This window comes from Phalangium opilio, unplaced genomic scaffold (assembly GCF_054372755.1).
Source record: "Phalangium opilio isolate 3A_F unplaced genomic scaffold, DU_Popi_V2 ptg000045l_1, whole genome shotgun sequence".
Classification (NCBI taxonomy): Eukaryota; Metazoa; Arthropoda; class Arachnida; order Opiliones; family Phalangiidae; genus Phalangium; species Phalangium opilio.
In genome coordinates this window covers 4,509,457-4,532,040 of record NW_028324168.1, presented here as the reverse complement: position 1 = coordinate 4,532,040, position 22,584 = coordinate 4,509,457, and the positions used below count along the sequence as shown (strand labels likewise).

At 33.5% G+C, this 22,584-nt stretch overlaps 2 protein-coding genes across 2 annotated transcripts; one reads left to right on the top strand and one right to left on the bottom strand.

The window, feature by feature from the left end:
- Nucleotides 1-6,395: 6,395 nt before the first annotated feature.
- Atg3 (Autophagy-related protein 3) lies at nt 6,396-9,732 on the bottom strand. Its single transcript, XM_089837850.1, has 9 exons — nt 9,530-9,732; nt 9,352-9,393; nt 9,170-9,290; nt 8,996-9,103; nt 8,884-8,936; nt 8,699-8,809; nt 8,472-8,627; nt 8,287-8,414; nt 6,396-6,848 (listed from the first exon to the last, which is right to left on the bottom strand). Exons 1-9 carry the CDS (start codon nt 9,599-9,601, stop codon nt 6,698-6,700), a joined length of 942 nt encoding a protein of 313 aa, XP_089693976.1. The 5' UTR covers nt 9,602-9,732; the 3' UTR covers nt 6,396-6,697.
- Nucleotides 9,733-16,774: 7,042 nt separating this feature from the next.
- LOC149676908 (uncharacterized) lies at nt 16,775-20,751 on the top strand. Its single transcript, XM_089837845.1, has one exon. The coding sequence runs from the start codon at nt 17,239-17,241 to the stop codon at nt 18,334-18,336; it is 1,098 nt and encodes a 365-aa protein (XP_089693971.1). The 5' UTR covers nt 16,775-17,238; the 3' UTR covers nt 18,337-20,751.
- Nucleotides 20,752-22,584: the final 1,833 nt, after the last annotated feature.

Genomic DNA, 22,584 nt, shown 5'->3' with positions numbered 1-22,584 from the left:
AACTTATCTCGTATATAGGAAACACGTTCATTAGCTGAGAACAAGTAATCTGGCAGGTTGGTAGTACACCTTAACACAGGGTTGGTACAAACCTGGAAAATTATGGTGAATTGTTGACTAAAAAAAATTAGGGAAACTTAGGGAAAATTATAATTTTTTAGTAAAATTCTGGGAGAACTCAGGGAAAATTATATTTTTTGGTAAAATTCAGGGAAAACCTCGGGGAAAATTATAATATTTTAGCAAAATTCCGGGAAAACTCAGGGAAAATTATAATATTTTAGCAAAATTCCGGGAAAACTCGGGTAAAATTCAGGGGAAATTAGACTTTCTTTAAGTAAAATTCAGGGAAATTCGTGGGGCTAAGCTATCTATTATTCAAAAAAAAATAACTCAGGACTTGCACCTGGAAATGTCAGTGAAATCGTATTTCAAAAATTGTATATATGAGCCCTGAATGTATATCTAAGAATTAATTTCTCTATAGCCATTTTCTAATTAGCTCGGAACTTGTTTCGAGGCAATTTAATCAGAGAGAATTTAGAAGGGGAGTGGAAGGCCCCCCCTTTGACTCTATTAAACGTGATGACGCCCAAACAAGATGTCGCGTTGAGCTTTTTGGGGTAGGCGAGTTTCCGGTCACGTGTTCTAAAATCTATCTATTACAAACGCATCATACCGGAAATCGACCTGCCTAGATAACGTTTAGCAGACGACGTTGCGCTACATTCCAAACCACCCCTTCCACTCCCCTTTTAAATTCTCTCTGATTTAATATCCTACCAACATACGTGACCCCATGGATGTTTTTTTAAAAATGGATATTTGGATTATCCGCCTTTGCACACTTTCTTCTTTAGAACCTCCGACATCATTCAATAATGTTTTCTCTTCCTCCATAATTTATTAAAAGAAACGATATCGCTCACACCCCATTGCGGCCTCCTCCTCCTCCGTCTTAGCTTGTGTCTTTCCTAAAAGGACTTAATATATAATCAGTTCAACAACGCCAATGCCCAGAAGCCCTTTCCCTGTTAAGCCTAATTTTATCGTACCTTTATTTTAACGTTCCCCTTTCTTTTTTTACTCTGTTTTATCGTAAAGACTTTGGGCGTTTTACTTTTTAAATTTTAGAAGCGAGAGAGGGGTTGAAAAAAATTTGTGTTTAAATTATTTAAGTTTCAATTTACTCAGACACTATTTATAGTATATTTTTGGGGCGTTTTGTTTTATTTTTAGTAAGATTAAGCGAAAGGGGGATAGATATATCGAATTTTGGATTGTGTTTTGAATATTGATACGTTGGGCCTACATTTATGTAGTGAAAGTTTTTGTGGGAGGGTTCACCGTAACGGTGTTAATAAACTTTGTTGATCATAATTTGAACTTGCGTAGTAGAAATCAGCCTTAATTGTAACGTAGAAAAAGTTTATTTTGTTTTGTGTGGTGTACTCTTTCATTCCAAGGTTGGGTTCTACTGTATAGGTTAGTTTTCGTATTATTATGACGTCATGCATTGGACACATTGATTCGTGTTTATTTTAATTCATAAAAGACTCTTGTTTATGGTTTGTGGTTTTTTTTTATAAAAATTTAATAATTTATTTACAAACAACAATATTTATAACAACATTTGGTCAAGTTCAAGTTGAAAACTATAGGAGTTCATTTCAATTTGAGTATTAGGTTTGATCCATCGTAATCTCATAGAGATTAGGAGGATCATAGTATTACTACCCGTAATACATTCCATATGAAATGAACTTAAGGTAATCGTGGATATACTGGCGTTGATATTCATTCTTAAAAAGATGACTTCGTCCTTGAGATGAAGTTCATTAACGCAATCTTTTTAAATATGAATTTATACCTGTTTGACCGACCTGGAAGTAAAGAAATTAAACTTCAATTTCGTTAATTAACATCATCTTGATAAAGGAAAATCAAGAACCGCGAAATTACCTTAACGTGTACACGTTTTACCATCCGTGAAGTCCAAGACCTAACCCAGTATGAAGACCAAGACCTCCGTGAATTAGACCAAGTCCTCCGTAAGACAATTGTAATGGGGCAGCGTGAACCGCTTGAATGCTCAAGGGAACGCCAGTACGGACCGACTTGTATGTCGGTACACCGAAATTAAGTACTGGACCAGAAACCTTCAATGGTGAGGCGTATGTCACTGGGGTTGCGACAATTTGGGCACCCAAGACAGCGTGTGACTTTCCGGCAGCGATACCACTGACCACTGGCGATCCTACAACTTGTTTACTTAATACTGGAGCTCCCACTATTTGCTTAGTTAAAACTGGGGCTCCGATGATATGTTTGGTCAAAACTGGACCACCGACGGGAGCAGCATGGACGACTTGCTTGGTCAATACTTGTCCAAGGTTCAAAGCGTAACCTCCTCCGTGACCCAAATTGGCCAGGGCGATGCCACCACCACCACCGTGTCCGTGTCCGTGTCCGTAGGATACTTGACCCAAGTGTAGACCGTGACCCGAGGCAGCGGCCAAGTTAAGATGGTCGGCTAGACCGTGACCGGATTTAAGAGACAAACTTCCAACTTCAGAGTGTCCGTGAAGGGCTAGAGAGGCGTCGATGGCGATCAATTCTTGTGGGGTCAATTGGTGACCATAACCGTGGTTACCACCCAAAACGGATGACGCTCCAAGACACAGAAGTACGGCGCTCAACTGCAAATATAATACACTTTTAATTCCAACCAAACATTGTGAAGAAGATCAGCAGTAACTCGAAAATGGTGTCCCTTAAGTCAATCAAAATGGTGATAGAAGTATAGAACATTTTTCACTCAAAATCGTGCACCCAAAGAACATTCCCCTTAATTTATGCCAGACAACCTGTGTATAATCCAAACCTTGCACAAGATACGTACCACGATTTTCATGTTTGTAGTTTAAGTAGTGAGTAGCCCAAGTAGCTCTCGATCTTCTTGTGTAAGAAGTTTAGAATGTTATGACTTGTATGGGAACCGAATAAGTTCCTTTTATATATAAGCTTATCCCTGCCCCTGTATATTCTAAAAAAAACACGCCTCGTCTCGTGTTATAAGAAAAATTGAAAGTTCTATTATTAAACACTTGATCAAAGTGGAGCGGAAATTTTTTGCACCGTTTTTAGAAAGTAAAAATTCGCCCCACAACTTACTTTCTGTTTTACCAAAATTTTATATTTTTTTTTTTTCCTTTTAGAATGAAGGTAGATTCGATTCGAACTCCAGTTATGTCATAAGTGAACCATGGATATGTATGGTAGCTTCAGTGATATCTTATCCCCTCTGGTCAAATAGATATTTGATTGATATGTAGTTTGCCATTGGGATTGTTAACGTTGGTACAATTACCTTTAGCGATTTGTAATTAACGATTTTAGTGAAAGATTTAATTTATATTTTAGCTAGATTTTGTTGAAATGATTCCGTGCGAATTTGATTTAATTAGTTTTAATTTGTTGCACTTAACTGGACGTTAACCCATTTTAGATAATCTGGAGTTGTTTTAAAAATTGAAGGAAAATTCCAGGAGCGTCCAAGATTATTTTTGACGAGTTTAATATAGCTTCTAAGGTATTCAAAGTCTCCAACTCGCCATTGTCCCTCTTTTACTAAATATATTTATTTATATTTGTATTGTTTATGTTAATTAGATTATATTTGTAAGTTCTGGGTTGTTTTGTCGGTATTTTTATTAGATTTTAATGATATACTACATCTTTATCTATACTATACCTAATTATATATCTTAACCCGTTATTTTAAGGATAATTTATGGGAAGTAAGCTTGGACAGTAAAAATGACCACAACATAATATTTAGTATATTATAAAACAAAATTATGTCCGAGTTTAGGAATTTTTCCTATTAAATTTTAAATTTAAATATTTTTGAAAGATAAATTGAACTAACTCAAATTAGATTTTGACAAATCTGTGTAGTATTTGCACCAAAATAACCTATTTTTCTTTTACAATTACAAACATATTAAGGTTGTTTCCATATGAATTAAATTTCACAATTACTTTTAATGCTATTCCAACATACTAAAACACACGACACCCCAAAGCGGTTTAATAACGGTATATAAAAACCGTATAAAATTGTTACAAATCACCCCAAAACCAAAAAATAAATACAGTGAACTTAAATTGATATATTATATTATATTATTTTCCCATAGGGTTTAGGTTTCATTTATTTTCTTTTAAATTTTCCGGCTTTTGCAGCGAGCTACTTAAATGAAGTAGTAACTGATATTGTTTTGAAGAGAACTTATTGACACCGTTTTGTTGTTGTTATTATTATTATTATTGCGGTGTCTATCGGTTTGTTTACTATCCTTAAGGCAAGGTGAAAAGCATATTACGGGAAATGAAAAACACAACCTAAACTTGACTGACTCCCTCCTCGACCCTCCCATAAAAATTTATACAGGAAAAATTGTTACTCTTGAAATTAGTGTGTTTTATTTTTTTATTTTTTACAACCTTCACGATTTAAATTTTTTCTTTTTATTTATCTATAAGATTCTATTTTTATCATAAATCGCCCTTACTTAAAGGTATTTTACAGTATAATCACGTTAATAGTACCGACCTTTTTACTATGGATATTATAAATTATAACAGAAATGATTAACCTCGTTTCAAAATTGGTTAAATTTAAATTTTGGATTATTATTTTAATTTTTTTCTTTACCATGCATAATTCAATTATGAAGTTTATAATTGATTTTATTCTTTCTTCCCATTAATTAGAATAAATTATGCTAAGTGGAATATCATGAATCAAATTAATATTTCTTATTTTGTTGGGATTTAGTTTACCTTTAGACTCTTAACTAATTGCCCAAAAAATATAACTTTTCTAGATTGGTTGAAAGTAATGATAGATTTTAGGATAAATATACATTCCGTAGGGTAATTGCACCACCGAGTTTCGTGCGTTGATTTTTAACAAAAAAGTATTTTAATTAGAAACCAAATAAAAAATTTCGGTATCAGTTACAACTTTCCCCTAAAAATTCTAAAAACATCTTAATCCCTGGTTAATCATAAAACTATCTTTTAGGTTTAACTTTTAATGTTAATCCATACAGTTCAAAGTTCGAATTCTACATAAAACATTGATTCTTATCTACCCAACTGTCATTTAAGTGAAGCTTCCTACTCTAGATAAGAAAACCGTAACATTAATTTCTTTTCCTTTTAAAATTTCTATGCTTTTTTTATTTTTCAATAAATTTTGGACTAGAAGACACTAAACTGTCAGTATAAGCGGGTAAAGTTGCATTGCGCCTGCAGCTGTGATTTAGTTTTTGTGGGTTGGCACGGTATAAACCACTTTTTAAGAATAACTTTAAAAATATCTGGATTAGTCATGGAAATATATATAGGAACTTATAGAGGTTATGTAGATTTAGTTGTTAGTCGTCATGGTGTGAATAGACCTTTCCATTAAGTCCAGATGAGGAGCAAACACCACATGGGCGGGGAGGTCACCTTCTTGGGTTATTTCTCTCACGCCTATAAGCACCGCTAGAGGGCAACGCGAGTTTGACTGGCTAGCCTCCATCCGCGTGTACAGAACTGGGGTGGACTCCGTCTGCCCTTGACTCTTGGTTGGCGCCAAGGTCTGTATACCCAAGATGGCGGCGTCCCTCCCACCCACCACCTGTTAAGACTATTTCAGATATTGTAGAATTAGATTATATATATTAGATATATTCCATTTATTCTATAAAATTCCATTTATTCTATAAAATTCCATTTATTCTATAAAATTCCATTTATTCTATAAAATTCCATTTGTTCTATAAAATTCCATTTATTCTATAAAATTCCATTTATTCTATAAAATTGCATTTATTCTATAAAATTGCATTTATGCTATAAAATTGCATTTATGCTATAAAATTGCATTTATTCTATAAAATTCTAGAATTACAAGTTATTATGGAAGTTATGTCACATTCACTGTAGGAAACTCATTCAGGTTTTTAATTATGAAATTAAAATAATTATTATTCTAGTTCCTCGTTGTTTTATTAAATTAAAACACCCCCTTAATTAAACATGCAAATTTACCAGTTAAATACTATAGAAAAGGAGTGTTATGTTAATAATCCCATAACAATAAAAGCTTATAATTTCCACCCAAATAATTCCAATTCCTCATTTTAAACTAATCATAATTAAATACGCAAATATAATTCCTCATTTTAAAACTAATTTCCCCATAATACTAATTATAATTAAACATGCAAATTAACTAGTTAAATACTATAGAAAAGGAGTGTTGTTTAATATCCTGTTAATTGATAAGAATTACTTATTAATAATTCATGAATAAATAACAACAAAATAAATAAGACTTTTTTTCTTCAAAATATTAACAAATCACTTTATTTAGTTTCATAATTAATTCTTTACAACAATTTTTATTTTGCAGGGAATTTTTTTTTTCTTTTTAATTTAGCCTAAATATTTTTGATACACTTTTTTTTTACATTTTTAATTGTATTTTAATGTAATTAAATTAAGCCAATTAATATATCACCAAATACTACCTGAAAAAATGAACAATTAATTTTATGACAAGATTATTTTATACGTAAAGAAAGTACTAAGAAATTTAAGGCTTAATTAAATTGTACGGAATCATTTTAGAAAATGATCACATGGTGAAATTTCTAGTGTAATCATATTCAATAGTTGGAATCACTGCTTGTACGAATTTTAGAAACACAATGAGGTACAAATGAACCTCAAGTTCACCCCCTCCTTCTGTTACAGTTTGAATTATTTTCTTCATAACTTCAGCGTGCCTGTGAATGTAATTATTTTTAATTATATTAGGCCAAAATAGACCTATTTTCTATTTTTTCAATTATATTAGACCAAAATAGACCTATTTTCTAATTATATTAGACCAAAATAGACCTATTTTCTAATTATATTAGGCCAAAATAGACTTATTTTCTATTTTTTTTTCAATTATATTAGACCAAAATAGACCTATTTTCTATTTTTTTAATTATATTAGACCAAAATAGACCTATTTTCTATTTTTTTAATTATATTAGGCCAAAATAGACCAATTATAATTTTTCTAATTATATTAGGCCAAAATAGACCAATTATAATTTTTCTAATTATATTAGGCCAAAATAGACCAATTATAATTTTTCTAATTATATTAGGCCAAAATAGACCAATTATAATTTTTCTAATTATATTAGGCCAAAATAGACCAATTATAATTTTTCTAATTATATTAGGCCAAAATAGACCAATTATAATTTTTCTAATTATATTAGGCCAAAATAGACCAATTATAATTTTTCTAATTATTATATTAGACCAAAATAGACCTATTTTCTATTTTTCTATTATATTAGACCAAAATAGACCTATTTTCTATTTTTTCTAATTATATTAGGCCAAAATAGACATTTTAAATTTTTTCAATTATATTTGGCCAAAATAGACCAATTATAATTTTGTAATTATATTAGGCCAAAATAGACCTATTTTCTATTTTTTCAATTATATTAGGCCAAAATAGACCTATTTTCTATTTTTTCAATTATATTAGGCCAAAATAGACCTATTTTCTATTTTTTCAATTATATTAGGCCAAAATTCTATTTGTTCAATTATTTTAGGCCAAAATAGACCTATTTTCTATTCGTTCAATTATATTAGGCCTAATAGACCTATTTTCTATTCATTCAATTATATTAGGCCTAATAGACCTATTTTCTATTTGTTCAATTATATTAGACCAAAATAGACCCTATTTTCTATTTTTTTTTTTTTTTCAATTATATTAGACCTATTTTCTATTCGTTCAATTATATTAGGCCTAATAGACCAATTTTCTATTTGTTCAATTATATTAGACCAAAATAGACCTATTTTCTATTTTTTTTTTCAATTATATTAGACCAAAATAGACCTATTTTCTATTTTTTCAATTATATTAGACCAAAATAGACCCTATTTTCTATTTTTTTTTTTTTTCAATTATATTAGACCTATTTTCTATTCGTTCAATTATATTAGGCCTAATAGACCAATTTTCTATTTGTTCAATTATATTAGACCAAAATAGACCTATTTTCTATTTTTTTTTTTCAATTATATTAGACCAAAATAGACCTATTTTCTATTTTTTCAATTATATTAGACCAAAATAGACCTATTTTCTATTTTCTAATTATATTAGGCCAAAATAGACCTATTTTTCTAATTAATACTAACCTGCAAGGATGAACGGAAGCTAGGGGTGGTCCAGGAAGATGAGGATGGGTTTCCATAGTAACAGTTTTCTTGGCATGATCTTGACTAATATCTTCATACATTTCTTCCATGCTTAAAGGCTTGCGGCTCTAAAATATAATTAATTTAATTAACTTAAATTTAATGGTAATTATTGTTAGGATTACCTCATCATAACCATATAACCACAATCTAGGTGTTTGATAATATTTATCATAAGTTATGTTTAAATCATAAGTTCTTGTAGCCAATATTTCTCCGTCTCCAGCTCCTGTGTCTTCTTGGCTAGCATTTTTTGTGATTTGTTTTATGTCTACTGTTGCCTAGAAATCATTATTAATTAGTTTTAATTTAATTTGCATTTAAATAAAATTAAATTAAAATTAAAACTTACTTTATCATCTGCATCTAACATTCCCTTTTCTAAAAACTCTTCCATATCTTCAGCTTCTTCGTCATCATCATCATCTTCATCACTGTTAGGTACTCTAGCTTGAGTGTTGACCTTTAATTACCAAAGTTAATTTGATTAATTAATTTAATTAACTATAATTAATCATAATTTATTTATTTACTTACCTTTTCTTCTTCTTTCTTATCACGAATTTCATTTATTACATTGGAATCCCCATCTAAATAATAATTATACATTTTTAATTGAGTTTAATTAATTTAATTTAAACTTAATTACCCGCGTAATGATGAGTATCAACCCATCCCCCATCTTCATCATCCGCTTCTATTAGTTTTTCTTGTTCCTCCGCATATTCCATTTGTTTACATCTTTTATAACAAGGTACTAATGATAATTGACATGTTTTAGTTGTTTAAAATTTGTTTAAATATTTATATTTTGTTTACTTACCATTCCTAGTAACCAGGAATTGTTTATCTCTTGGTAAATATGGTTTAATTTTAGTTTCATCTCCAATAGCCCATCTCCAAGTTGGGCAATGATGGACTAAATGATCCCCAGCTATAACAAACTTTAAAACATTTATGTTAGTGTTTAAATTTAATTTTACAGTTAACTTTTGAAGTATTTACTTCCTCCGGTGTTATTACTCCAGTTTCTTTAAATTTTGATTCCTGTAAAATTAAAAGTTACGTGAGTTTGTGTAAAAATAGTTTTTGTTTCATAATGCTATGCAACATTACAGCAAAGTTGCATTATAAAGTGTAATGATTGGCCAAGGCTTATCTATTTGTTGATAGAAAAACATACTTTTAATACTGGTGTCCAATATTCGGCCACAGATAAAGCTGTACCTTTTAGATTACTAACGAGGCTTTGCATTTTAAATTATTTAAATACAAATCACTTTAGTAAAGGTCAATCTTTTTAATAAATAACCGAATAAACAAACAAAAAATCACGAGGGCGATCCTCCTCCCTACTGTGTCATCTGAGATATCGAATCGGGTTCGGTTCAGTTTGGTAATGGTTTAGATACGTATATGTCCCCCGTAAAGTGCTGCCTCGTTGCGCCAATAATGCGTACTATTTTAGTTCCGCCATTAGCCAATAGGCGGCGATACGGTCTGCAGCTTCCAGTGTAATAGTGTATTTCGCGGGTTTTTATCTTATTGCGGGAAGTTCGGTCGTTTTAAATCGTAAATGTGATTGAAATTAATGTAAAAATGAATAGAAAATCATTGATATAAACAAATTTAAGTGCACGGAAACAATATTTTACCATCAAATTGGATTAATATGGAGTGTAATGTAAGTTATATTCATTTTAATATTGGGTTGGGGTACCGGGTGGGATGATTTTCACCTATCACCTTTGACATGTGGCTTAACAAAAATGGCCGGCTTCTTTGTCGATAAATCAAATTATTTCAGTAGGATTTTATCTAAATTGTAGATGTTAACAGTAATCTAGTGGTTCAATACAAGAACTGTTAAGACACACTAGTAATTGTAAGAGTTTTCTCTGAGCCTTGGCTATTCATGTCTGACTCAACTGAACTGACACTGTTACAAAACTAGTTTGGCCATGAAGCAGTTTAAACAGTACATTTACACGTGACGCAACGCGATATGAAACTAATAACCCTATTTACTTTTTATAGAGTTATATCATGAAATTTTAATTTTCATTGAAACAAATTATTTATTAATACCAACAAGTCAAGTTGAAACCTTGTCGTGAACATGACCCAACAATTAACTAATTGGGGAAGAAATTTTTGACATTGCCCGGTGCTCATTGTGCGGTACTATTTTCAACCCAATAAGTGGCGTGAGCCTTAAGTAAGACTTTACAAAGTCTGTACAGGTATTCGCTGTTACTAAGCTGTCAGACTCGCACCAAGTAGGCGATAAGTATATGAGTAGCTGTACTGTGTACTAAAGTAGGCGTTCTGATATAAATTTACGTCATTAACCTTGAAGGGATTCCCCAAGTCCAATAAAAATCGCGGATCAGCTTTTTCTTTTTTTGTTAAACATGTGCTGCTAATGATATTAAGGTCTAGGCAATTATAGTTATATAGTTAAGGCAGCTAACTTAATATTTGATATAGTCGTGCGAGTTACGTATTGGGACCCCTTTTAATGGTTTTAACGCGTGTCTAGGTAGTCCTAACGCGTGGTTAGGGTTTTAAATAAAGCCATATTTCGCCTTACAATGTAGGACAGTGGGCGGAATTCCACCTTATATACTAATGGTCATTGTTCTGGCTATAACCCTCGTGGAAATGTACGTGTGACAATTTTCGCTCGAGTTTCTGTAGATCCATTTTTTATAAGGTTAATTTGAGCGCGTTGGGATATACCATTCCGTGCAACACGTGTTTGACGTTTCTCGCACGTGACCTTGGGTTGGAAAATTCGTGGAATAGACCAGCGTCTGTAGCGTTAGAATACTACACCCACACCTTCACGTGACAATTTCACGCGGACGATAAAAATCAAGTTACCTTTATAATAAGTCATTGATTTCGTAAAAATGTAGCTGTATTAAACTCTGGTAACCCTTAACTTTGTTCAAGGCTAAAATACCGTTACAATAGATGCGTCACGCGTGTAATTTTTACAACAAGTGTTCAATACACAGTCTGGCACTGTAGTAATGTCACGCCCTTTGCTGATATTTTACAAAGATTAATGTTATAGTTTGGCTTCATCTGTATCTTCTTTGACTTTCATAATAATATGTAGAATCAAAAATGAAATTGATAATTTTTCTCAAAGGGCTATTTTTTTTTAAGAGAGAATATCTAAATGAAGTTCTCACTTTATCGCAGTCTTTTTAGATTTTCCTTCAGTCAAATTTGGTTTAAATCAGTTCACAGTGTATGAACTGCCTTTCTGTGTTGAGTCTAAGGTTTTGGGAACTATTTTTGGGAAGGGCAAAACCATGCTTTATAACTTCATTGAGACGCTTTAAGTGTGGAGTTAGTTCAACTTGAATCAGTTCCACAGCTTACTCTCTTGAATGGCTTACCTTCTGGCAACACTTGAGAATGTCAAAGTATTCACCATTTAGTGACAGAAAATTGAGAGATAATAAATTTGGGGACGGGATACATTAAGGCAAGCAAACCCTTCAAGTTCAGGGTTCGTACGGAACCTGGATAACCTGGAAAACCTGGATAAGTCAGGGATTTGGAAAATAGGGGAAAAAGTCAGGGATAAGTCAGGGATTTAAAACATTTTCCTAAAAAGTCAGGGATATTGTCAGGGATTTCGTTTGGTATATTGAACCCTACTTCGAGTAATAAATATGAGCCAGGTGTGAAAAGTGGGCTCTGATAAACACCTTAAATTGGTCAGGGATATTGCGAAAATTTGGTCAGGGATATCCTGGAAAAGTCAGGGATTTTGAATGTAAAAATTTCGTACAAACCCTGAAGTTTTAAGTTTAGATAATCTTAATTAAGTTCAACTACTTTGCAGCGTTTTTTGAGCTGTTATTCGTTATCTATATAGGGTCTCTTTTATTTTCTTCGATTATTTCCGTTCAGAGGTTAACACTCAAAGGGTTATTGAACAGTACCGTAGCCAGAAACCCCGTTAGAAACGCGACGGTTAATTGTCAAACTTAGACGGTACTAGAGGAAAAGGCTGAATACTCCCGACTTTACCGTTAACTGATAACAAGACTTCGATTGAGAAGCTCAGTTCGGGGCGTTTTAAATCGAATTGTGGTCGAGAAAAGTCAAGAAAAACTCAAATAACGCGAGAATGTCAGTCTGAGTGACTGGCTTGGTCTGGTTCTAGCTAACCCTAAGTCTACAAACTAAGCTTCAAATGGACCTTTGTCACATTGTATTTTTTTCTTTATTTTGTTGTTGTTGCTTCTTCTCGTGGTAAAGAATATGACCGTAAACTTAAAGGCCGATTTCCAGTAGGGAAAATGGTTCTAGCCAACTGAAAACCGACGAGCATCGAGACTAACAATGGATTATACGACCGTGCCGATTTTGGGATCTCCGCTGTTGCAAAAGTTGGAAGGGTTCCAGCTAATTGAAAGAGGTGCAGTGTGGTTCTAGTGAACTGAAGATGAACAATAGAGAGTTTCCTTCAGGGGAAAGCAAAAATAAGGAGATGAAAAAATTTAAAAGGATTTCTATTGTTCATCTAGAACCCTCTGTGCACGGCTTTCTGTGAGCTAGAACCCTTCCAACCTTTACCCCAGTGGGGAGTCGAAAATCGGCACGGTCGTATGATCCATTGTCAGTCTAGATGCTCATCGGTTTTCAGTTCGCTAGAAGCCTTTTCTCTGCTGGAAGTCGGCCTTTAACGGGTTAAATTCCGGTTCCGTTTGGTCACTTTGGTCTGGTTAGGTTAGGTTGTTAGTAGGATCTGGAATGACCTGAAAGTATAGATTGATTCTGTTTTTGACTAATTTGGCTTACAGAGCAGAAAGGGGAGAGACAGTTTCTCTAATTATTTAATAAATAAATAATTCTATTGATATTAATATTTATTTATATTAAAAAAGTTCACTTTAAAAAGTAAATATTATAATAATAAATATTGGTATTTTAGTTTATCCATTTCCGTATCTTGGGATGAACTATGACCTTGTTCAGTTATTCCAAACATAAATAGACAAAAATCAGATTCCGCCTTAGATACCGTACATTCTTACAATCCATTGATACCTTGGTTCAAGGGTCCTGTTATCTTTTATATCTTATATATACAAACTATTTATACAGTTAAGTTCAACAATATTTATGTTTATTTTCGGGTGAACTTTGACCCCGTGGTACACTGAACTTTAACTCTTAAGGTCATTGTACGATAGTAGGTTTAAAGACCAAATTTTATTAATTAATTTTAAATAGGGTAATTCCAAACCAATTAAATTAAATTAATTATAGTTTGCTCATCTGGTAATCTAATCAAACCCGAATTCTTGCGGTTCCTTTTCCATATTGCCTCAAAATCAAAAGAAGAAACGCAATTGCAATTGACCCATATTGCCTAAATCCAATAAAAAAAATAATAAATTGTTATTTGATACTCTATGATAAGTTGCTTAAGAATGCGATTAATTTGTCTAGCATCATTATAAAATGACCCTTAATATCAATATCTCAAATAACACACAGAGAGAGAGAATCCAGAATTTTTGAATAACAATTATAATCTTTAAAGAAAATTTTCTTGAAATGCTGTTAATATTTTATGCACAAAAGTAATACCTTTTAAATATATTAAAATTTATAGAAATCTGCGCTAGAACTTAGAATTGTTTTGGCGCCCAGGTTACTGGCACCAAAAGTATTGCCCCTTACGAGTGTAACACGTTTTAACTAATGACATATTACTAATAGTTTACAATGAAAATTTTAAACTATTATTACAAATTATTTTTGTCTTTTTCTGGGGCATACTTGATTACATCTTAATTGTGAAAAAAGAAACAAGATGGCCCAAGGGCTGGGCCTTAATAGTAATTTTACACGGCTCACGTGACCCCCCGTATAGTTGATCTCCAATAAATCGTACAACTAAAAACATTTCTGAAACGCAATCGTGTATCCCCTTAATTTCTAATAACGTCACATTTCAAATAATATTAATGAAACTAAATTGTGCACCCCACTAAAGTATAATTTTTCAAAACCATACGAATCAAATAATGTATCTAAAACCAAATCCTGGATCCCCTAAACCAGAAATCACTATGACCGTAAACCGTCCCCTCTATTTTACGAAACCTAACCTAACCTAACCTAACCATTCAGCATAATCTCTGATGTATCACGCGCATGGTGCCGTTTCTAAAATTTTAACGGAATAAAATTCCGTGTAAAATTAAAAAAGTGCAGTAGTGCACGAAAATTATCATCTTGTTTCCCTTCACTCAAAAAAGCCCGCGAGATTTAAACTACCTTTCTTTCCTCTCTCTCCGAGCGGGATGCCCCCTCTCCCTCTTCCCCCTCTCACTAATATACCAGGCAGGCAGTTCTCTCTCTACGCGGAGCTTCGTATCGCCACCGCGTACGCTAGCGATCTCTCTCTCTCATCGTAAGCGTACGTTTCGCGGACGCGACCGGTTTCCCTCTCTTATCGTAAGCGTTCGTTTCGCGGACGCGTCCGGCACAGGGACAGGGACAGGGACAGGGACAGGGGTTTTGGTGCCGTTTCTTAAATTTTAAACGGAAAAATTCCGTGTAAAATTAAAAAATAAACGAAATATTTCGAGGTATAGTATATAAAAATGGCGTCGACAATTTTAGGCGCCAGGATATTTGCATTTACAGCTAAAAAATTATTTTCATCTTTATTTCCCATCGGTCCTCGCGTGTCGGCGTGTTAAAAGTAAACTCTGTTACGTAACGGAAGTAGACGCCGTGCCGTTCTAAAAGTTGACTTACTCGGAATTAACTTTGAAGTTATGGGAGGGCTTCGTTCGTTTTTATATAATTATATATTATTCTATCTCCCTACCATCGTCGGGGTAATTTTGTATGTTTTTTTCTTCTGGGTATTAAGTGTTTACATCTTGAAAGAGTAATAAGGTCGCCTCGTAAAAATTTCCATTGCATTTTCTTTTTATCACTGATTTTATATTGTAAAGTGGTTATGAAATGAATTTGGAACTTGAAGGATTTATTGGAGGATTAAAAGTATTCTCGTAATAGGCCTATTTAATTTTTTGCGTGGTTGTTTTAATTTTGAACAATTTTCAGTAAAAATATAAGAATAATTTGGTACGATCAGGGATAGATTTAATTTTACAAGTAGGAATGGAGAACAGAGTAATCTGGGCGCGCGTCAAAGTCCCGGACCCCCTTCCACGGGACGGGGGGGGGGAGTATGAAAGAAGAGGCGGGGGCTCATAGTGACAGAGGTAAAAAGGAATTACGTACTTCTCGCCGTCCCCGTCAGCAACGTCATCAAAACGTAGTTTAAGTGAGCCAATAAGATAATTTAATATTTTCGTTACATGTTGGAGGGAGGGGCTCTAAACTGGACTGAAGTAAATACTAACCGTTCCCCATTCCTACTTCTAAAATTAAATCTATCCCTGGTACGATGCTAGAAATTTGATGAGTGTAGTAATCTAAGTAAGAAGGTCAGGGTTTTGCTGAGGGGGCAAGAAGACGGGACTAGGGACGTCATTATTTTGCTGAGAATTGCTGAAGAAAACAGAAGGACACTTTTTTGCCTTATAACATTAAAATAACTAGGAGGATCGTGAAACATAACTGATGTCGTTAAAACACACGGGTGATTACATTGCCCCTTTACTTTATCAAGCGACCGATAGGTGGCGGCGCTGCTATTAATTCATTTAATAACATTGGAGCCTAATTTATAATACACCCCCCTCTCTTCCACTCCCTTAGTTTTTGACGTTAGTCCCTTGCCTATAGTGTAGAGAGTAAAGGGAGCGAGATGGGGGAATACGACCGGAGGATACCCGGAATTTTATCGCGGGCTGAAACGTATCGCGTCATAGAAAGTGTGACGTCAAAACTACGTGTTGAACATTTTTTTCTTTTTATTTATTTCTTTCCCCTTATCCACCTCGCTGCCAGCTTCAACTAGTAGTTGGGGAAAGAGGGGGGACCGTAACGGGGGTTGAAGCCATTCCTACATTACGAACCAATGGCCCCGGGCTTAGATGACGCAATGTATCACTACGCCCGATGACGACGTAATTTCTCGTTTTTTTCGCGAAAAATAGTTCGCTCTAAAACGGAGTCTCCCTTTTTTAAGAAATCGATTTATAAATAAAAGTCGCGGTTAAATTAAATGATGAAAAGACAAAGAATAGTTTTTGGTTTAAACCGGAAGGCGACTATAAGTTACTTCCGTTTTGCGCCATTCGCTAGCTGGGAATGTAACGGGAAAAAGCTAGCGCCGCTCCGAAGTCGTGCGTAGTAAAAAAGAGGGGGAAAGTTTTTTAAGTAGAAAGGCGGGAAAAGGGGGCGCCAAAAAATTGTCACTAGCGTTTTTGCGAGCGAGCGAAGTCCAAAATCCTGGGATAACAGCGCGCGCACGTTATCGGCGGCCAGGAGGGAAAATTCCCCGCTTTATTCTAAGTACTTTACCCGTTTTCTCTCATATCTAGTTTAGAGTTCTAGAGGAAAGGAACGTTCGGAATCGTTTGAGTAGAAAAATCCTTTTCCCATACCTCGTGAGATTCGTTCGCGTCTATCTAGTTTTATAATATAAGGAGTCGCGCCGACTGAAAGCTAGTCATAGTTGACTTAGTATCCGTTAAGAGAGAACGTATTCTATTTTACTACGCGACTATATTTTAATAAGGAGATAGTTTTAATTGGACTCGTAGCTTTCGAGTTAATTTTTTAAAAGAGAGTTTGGAGACATTTTTAAATTTGGAGTTTAACGGATTCCTTTTTGAGGAAGCCCCTATTTTAACAACGGCTACCGCCAGGAAGAACTTCGAGCTGGACGCTTGGACACTTTCGCCACCATGCTACCAACGCACCGCGGGCATGGATTCGCCTCACATGTATGATGTCTTAACGCCCTCGGCCACGGACGAACTGAAAAATTCAACCGCAGCCGCCAACGTCAACGCCGCCGCTCAACAAGTATCGTCAATCGTCGCGGGTAATCAAGCCGCGCTTAAAAACCAAAATACGAACAATAACGCCCTTTTGACCAATTTAAATAACAACAAACAATTTGTCGAGCTGGGAGGCGATCAAGTACCCGATTTGGCTGATTTAGCCACCCAAGAAATATCCTTCGACTTGCATTCGTTTATCGCGGATCAAGCCGGTTCCTCTTTAGAGGATTCCGAAGAGAGTGGTTTCAACTTTTCGGAACTCTTAAACGAGAAGAACTTACAGAATCATTACCAAGCTCAAAATCAGCAACAAGTCAATCGTAACAACAACAACAACAACAACGTTAACCGGGGTCCCGCGAATTTTCTACAAGGAGGCGGTTACTCTATGCCCCAACAGAACGGTCTCTTGCAACAAGACAGGTACGCTTCGGAAGCGTCCGGACTCAGTATCAAACAAGAACCCTTAGATTTTCCTAGTTGTAATCGTCAAACGTACAACGCCGCAAACCTGTACGGATACGTGAATCAGCATCAACAGAACCCTTTGCAAGGAGGCAGGGGTTTGGGCAACGGATTGTCGCCCAGAAGTTCCGGAGACTACGGCAGTCCGTACGGGTCCGATTACGGACGGACCACACCGGGAGGACTTCATCCGGGATCATTGGGAAGTAACAGCAATGGATCTTCGGCTTCCTCCGTCAAGTCACACAAGAGCGGCTTAGGCAAGAGCAAGAAGAACGTCGACAAGGCCTCCGACGAGTACCGGAGAAGGCGCGAAAGAAATAACATCGCTGTCAGAAAATCCCGCGAAAAGGCCAAGCAAAGATCCAGAGACACTGAGAGGAAAGTGGCCGAACTTGTCCGCGAAAACGACACGTTGAGGAAACGCGTCGAATTACTCTCCAAAGAACTAAACGTGCTCAAGTCACTACTGACCAATGTCGGTGTACCATCCGAAAGCGTGGATTCTGAAATCGCCAAAACGTTACAACATTTGGAAGCTTACCAAGGGATGTGAGTGCCTCTTATCATCATTAACTTACCTCCTTCTTCTACTTCTACTTCGAGACGCGTCATTTCTAGGAATTACGCTTGACAACCTAGAATCATTTTATCGTCGAACAATTAACGTACTGAAACTAATCCTTAAAAGTTGTCAAATCGAGCGTTCCAATGAACTCGTACTACCGTCCTATAATTCACCATTAACAACAAGCCATACTATCGTCCATTTGGCAGGGGAGGCGCCAGTTGCCTCTGACCTTGCCACCGTACATAGCACCGTCCCAGCCCGAGATAATGACTTAAATTTAAACTTATTAATTCGTTTACAACAAAGGGTTAACCCTTTGACCGAGCACTTGGCCCGTTTTATCATAAACTCAAAGAAAACATTCAACTTGAATGATAAACGTCGTGGTACGCTTTTTAAAAACATAGTTGTCGTAGTCGAAAATTGTGATATCAACCATAATCAATTCGCCGTTAAAGATAAAATTTTAAGATATCTGTATTACTACAAATCGCACGTCCGATTAATTAATTAATTAACTTTTAATTAACATATATTATTTAATTTACCGGTTCACTGAATTCCTGGAAATTACACGGATTAAGTCACCTTATTTTTCGATGAAAGGTCCTGATTAGGTTTTTAGGGGGTAAATGCTCATACGGGAGATACAAAATCTGGTGGAAAAGTAAAAGAAAGCCCCGCCCCTTTTTCATTTTAAAATTAATTATTTTAAATGAAAAGAACAAGTGTGACGAACATTTTTATATAATTAAATAGAAAAAGAAAGAACTATTTAATAACTTGAAAAAACATTTTTTGAATCGCATTATTGTACAGAAAACAAAAACTAAATATTTGTATCATCTTAGGAGATTTAAAAAGAAATTACGAGATAAATTTAATAAATAAATTTAAAGTGAAATTTAAATATTGTATTTTTGTTATAATTAATATTGAATAGGACTTAACTAAAATACAAACGCGTCGTCGTGTTTTTTAAAAATGATAAAAACTAAAATTAAACAAATTAGCGCACTAATTTTTATACTTATTATTTAAAAGAAAAAACTAAACTAAAAAAAATACAAATATTTAAACATTGAATCACCCAATTCATTCTTCTAACCCCCATCCCCATCCCCCCATCCTCACATACATTAAAAGATATGGTTTTTTATTGTCACTTAAGTGACATTTAATTTAAATTGTTGTTCTGTTCCTTTGTTTTTTTTTTCTTTCATTTATTTCATGAATCTTATTTTTTACTTTTTTAATTTTATTTCTATATTCTCTAAAATATTTAACACAAAAAAAATTATTAAAAAAAAACATTAACAAAAATTCTCCTTTTTTTCCAATTTAGTTTCTAATTAATTTTTTAGATTAAAAACTACAACTAAAATCTCTTATCTCTGATTAAAATTAGTTGGAACTTTTTATTTAATCTTAGATATGATTTTATATAAAATCCACGTGACATCAGTTTTTAAAAATTTGCATCGCGGGATGAAAGATTTTGGAAATTTGCCAAAATTTTTTTTTTTTATATAAGGTTTATTCTTTGGGTTTGGTTTTGAGTTTAGGTTAGTTTTACATCCGCTGTGACTCTCAAATTTTTACAAAACAAAATTCACTCGTACATACACACAAAAAAAATGCCTTATGAATCTTACGGTATTTTTTTATTAAACAAGTCTACTTATATAATGTGTATTTATACATAAACTAAACATTCAACTTACTTATACTTACCAAGGGATCTTTTAAAAACCTTAGGCTCCTCTAAGACGCGAAACTGACTCGGTTTGTTAGGGATGTGTTCACCACGGTGCAATACCGAATTTTTCTCAGAATAATCATCACACACTCTCCTCCTTATGTTTTTTCCCGCGTTTTAAAATCTCTAAAGGTGAATATATATATTTCACCTTCTCTTGACACTGTCACGTGACGAGTTTAAAATTTTAATTTATTAAAAATAAAATATATATTATATTTTTGAAATTTGAATATCATCGCGATTCTTCAATTAAAAAATTAACTAATCTTCGTATTAATTTCTTCAAACTCATTTTTGTTTTTCTTCAATTTATTATATAAATTAACCCTTTTTATATTTTTTTTTTTATTGAAGTAAATTCATAAACTGTGTTTTTTTATATAATATACATGTATATTTTTAATTGTGGTTTAAAACTTTTTCGTGTTATTATTTTTTTTAATGGTGGATCCATTTGTGCTATTTGTTCACACACTTTTATTTGTCACATCTGAAAAACTCAATTTCTGTTTCTCCATTTCTAATATTTATGTATATAAGAGTATTATACATAAACAAACAAACAAACAAACACACATAGATTGTTGTAAATAGTGTAAATAAAATAAAAAAATACGAAATGTTTATTTGAAGTAAAATTGATGTGGTTTTTTCTTTTTTAATTAATTACTTGTAGGTAATTAAAGGTTTTGTTTTAGGCTTAAATTTTTTTGCGCTGAAAATAACGAAGGGAACCTCACTGCGTATATAGATTGTCATATATATATATCGGTGACATCTACATTATTTAGATAATGTTGTATGTTATAATAACCGTCATATAAGTACAAGGCCGTTTTGATATCGCGTTGCGTGATTAAGGTTGTATATATATATACATACGTACATAACGCAAAACGCTATGGGAATGTTCAAAAATAGCGTATGTGTTTTTGATAAGTCTGCCATAATTTAAGGGGGATGTTCTTTGGGAAATCAAATGTAACTTCTTCCTCCATCCATTTTGTTTGACCTAAGGGTCACTGTTTTCGAGTTAAGATTTTCAAAAGTGTTTTAGGGATGACCCCTTATTATTAAATTAGAAATCATTGTCTTTTAATCAGTTTCTTAATTTATTAAATTTAAGGGGTCATCCGTAAAATACTCTGGATGCAATCTTAACTCGAAAACAGTGTCCCTTATAAACAAAATGGAGATAGAAGTTACATTTTCGACTCAAAATTGATTTCCCAATTTATGCATGCAGACTTATCAGAAACACCCTGTATATATATTTTATTTTAATACATGTATTGTTAGGTTTATTGTACCTGAAATATATTACTTTGTTTGAATGCGATACTGTTTAATATTTAAGCGGTTTTATTTTAGCCCCAAAATTCACTTACAATAAATTTTGGTTCAGACCAAGCTGCTCATAGACTATAGTACTATAAAATTCTCGTGAAATGATTTTCCCACCTGCAGTTAAAACACTATTCCAATCCAAACGGTGTCACTCAATTATGGCTAAAACTAAGAGTCATACAACATTTTCGACTAAAAATCGTCGGTCCTAGCACTCCACGCTTCAAACCTTTGATTGCGTACGTTAATTTCAATTAATATTACCTCATTATCACCTAATTACTATTAAATATTGTTACCACTAATCAACCTTGCCCATAAAACAAAAAAAGAATCTAGGAAGTTGACAAAATAACTCCCTTTTTTGCTTAACTTTTGTGAATTTAAAGAAAACCGGAAACCAGACAGAGTGGTACCTCTATTTCCGGTATTATCGTGTTGGGTTTACACCATTTTACAAACCCTCGACCATGCTTCTTTGAACTAAACCTATATCCAAAGAGGCGAGCCCCAATTTCCAAATCTTTTAAGCCTTAACCCCTGCAGGCATCAATTAAACCCTACATTCGTTACCCCCACTTCAGTCTTGCCTGTTCATTATTTTTCCTTTCCTTTAATTCATTTCAACGTAAGTCCATAGCGAAATGAAAGGTAGTAGCTCTTAGTTCAAAAGATACCTTTTTGATCTAAGTTTAAATTGATAAAATTGAAAGAGTTAACTGGAGTTGAGCCAATAATACCAAAACTAATTGGAATGGATGAAGGAATAAGGTTCGTTTGGCTTTTCTTTATTATCTCTAATTGTGTAGATGAAAGGAGGTGTTTAAATAGTAATTATTTTTAAATTTTTTCCTTTGATTTTAGTCAATACAAATCGCTTAATAATAATATTAATTATGAATTTAATTAGTCTATATATATCTCGCGAGTTTTAGGCCAGTTAATTATTTGATATTAAAATAAAATTAATACTTGAAATCCCTTCCCCTTATTACTAATCATTAAATTAATTATTACACCTTGAATTAATATTTATATTGTACCCGAATTAAAACTGAGATTTTAGCGTCGACAAATGATTTATAATATTATAATTCGAAACTTAATTATTCTGTTATATTTAC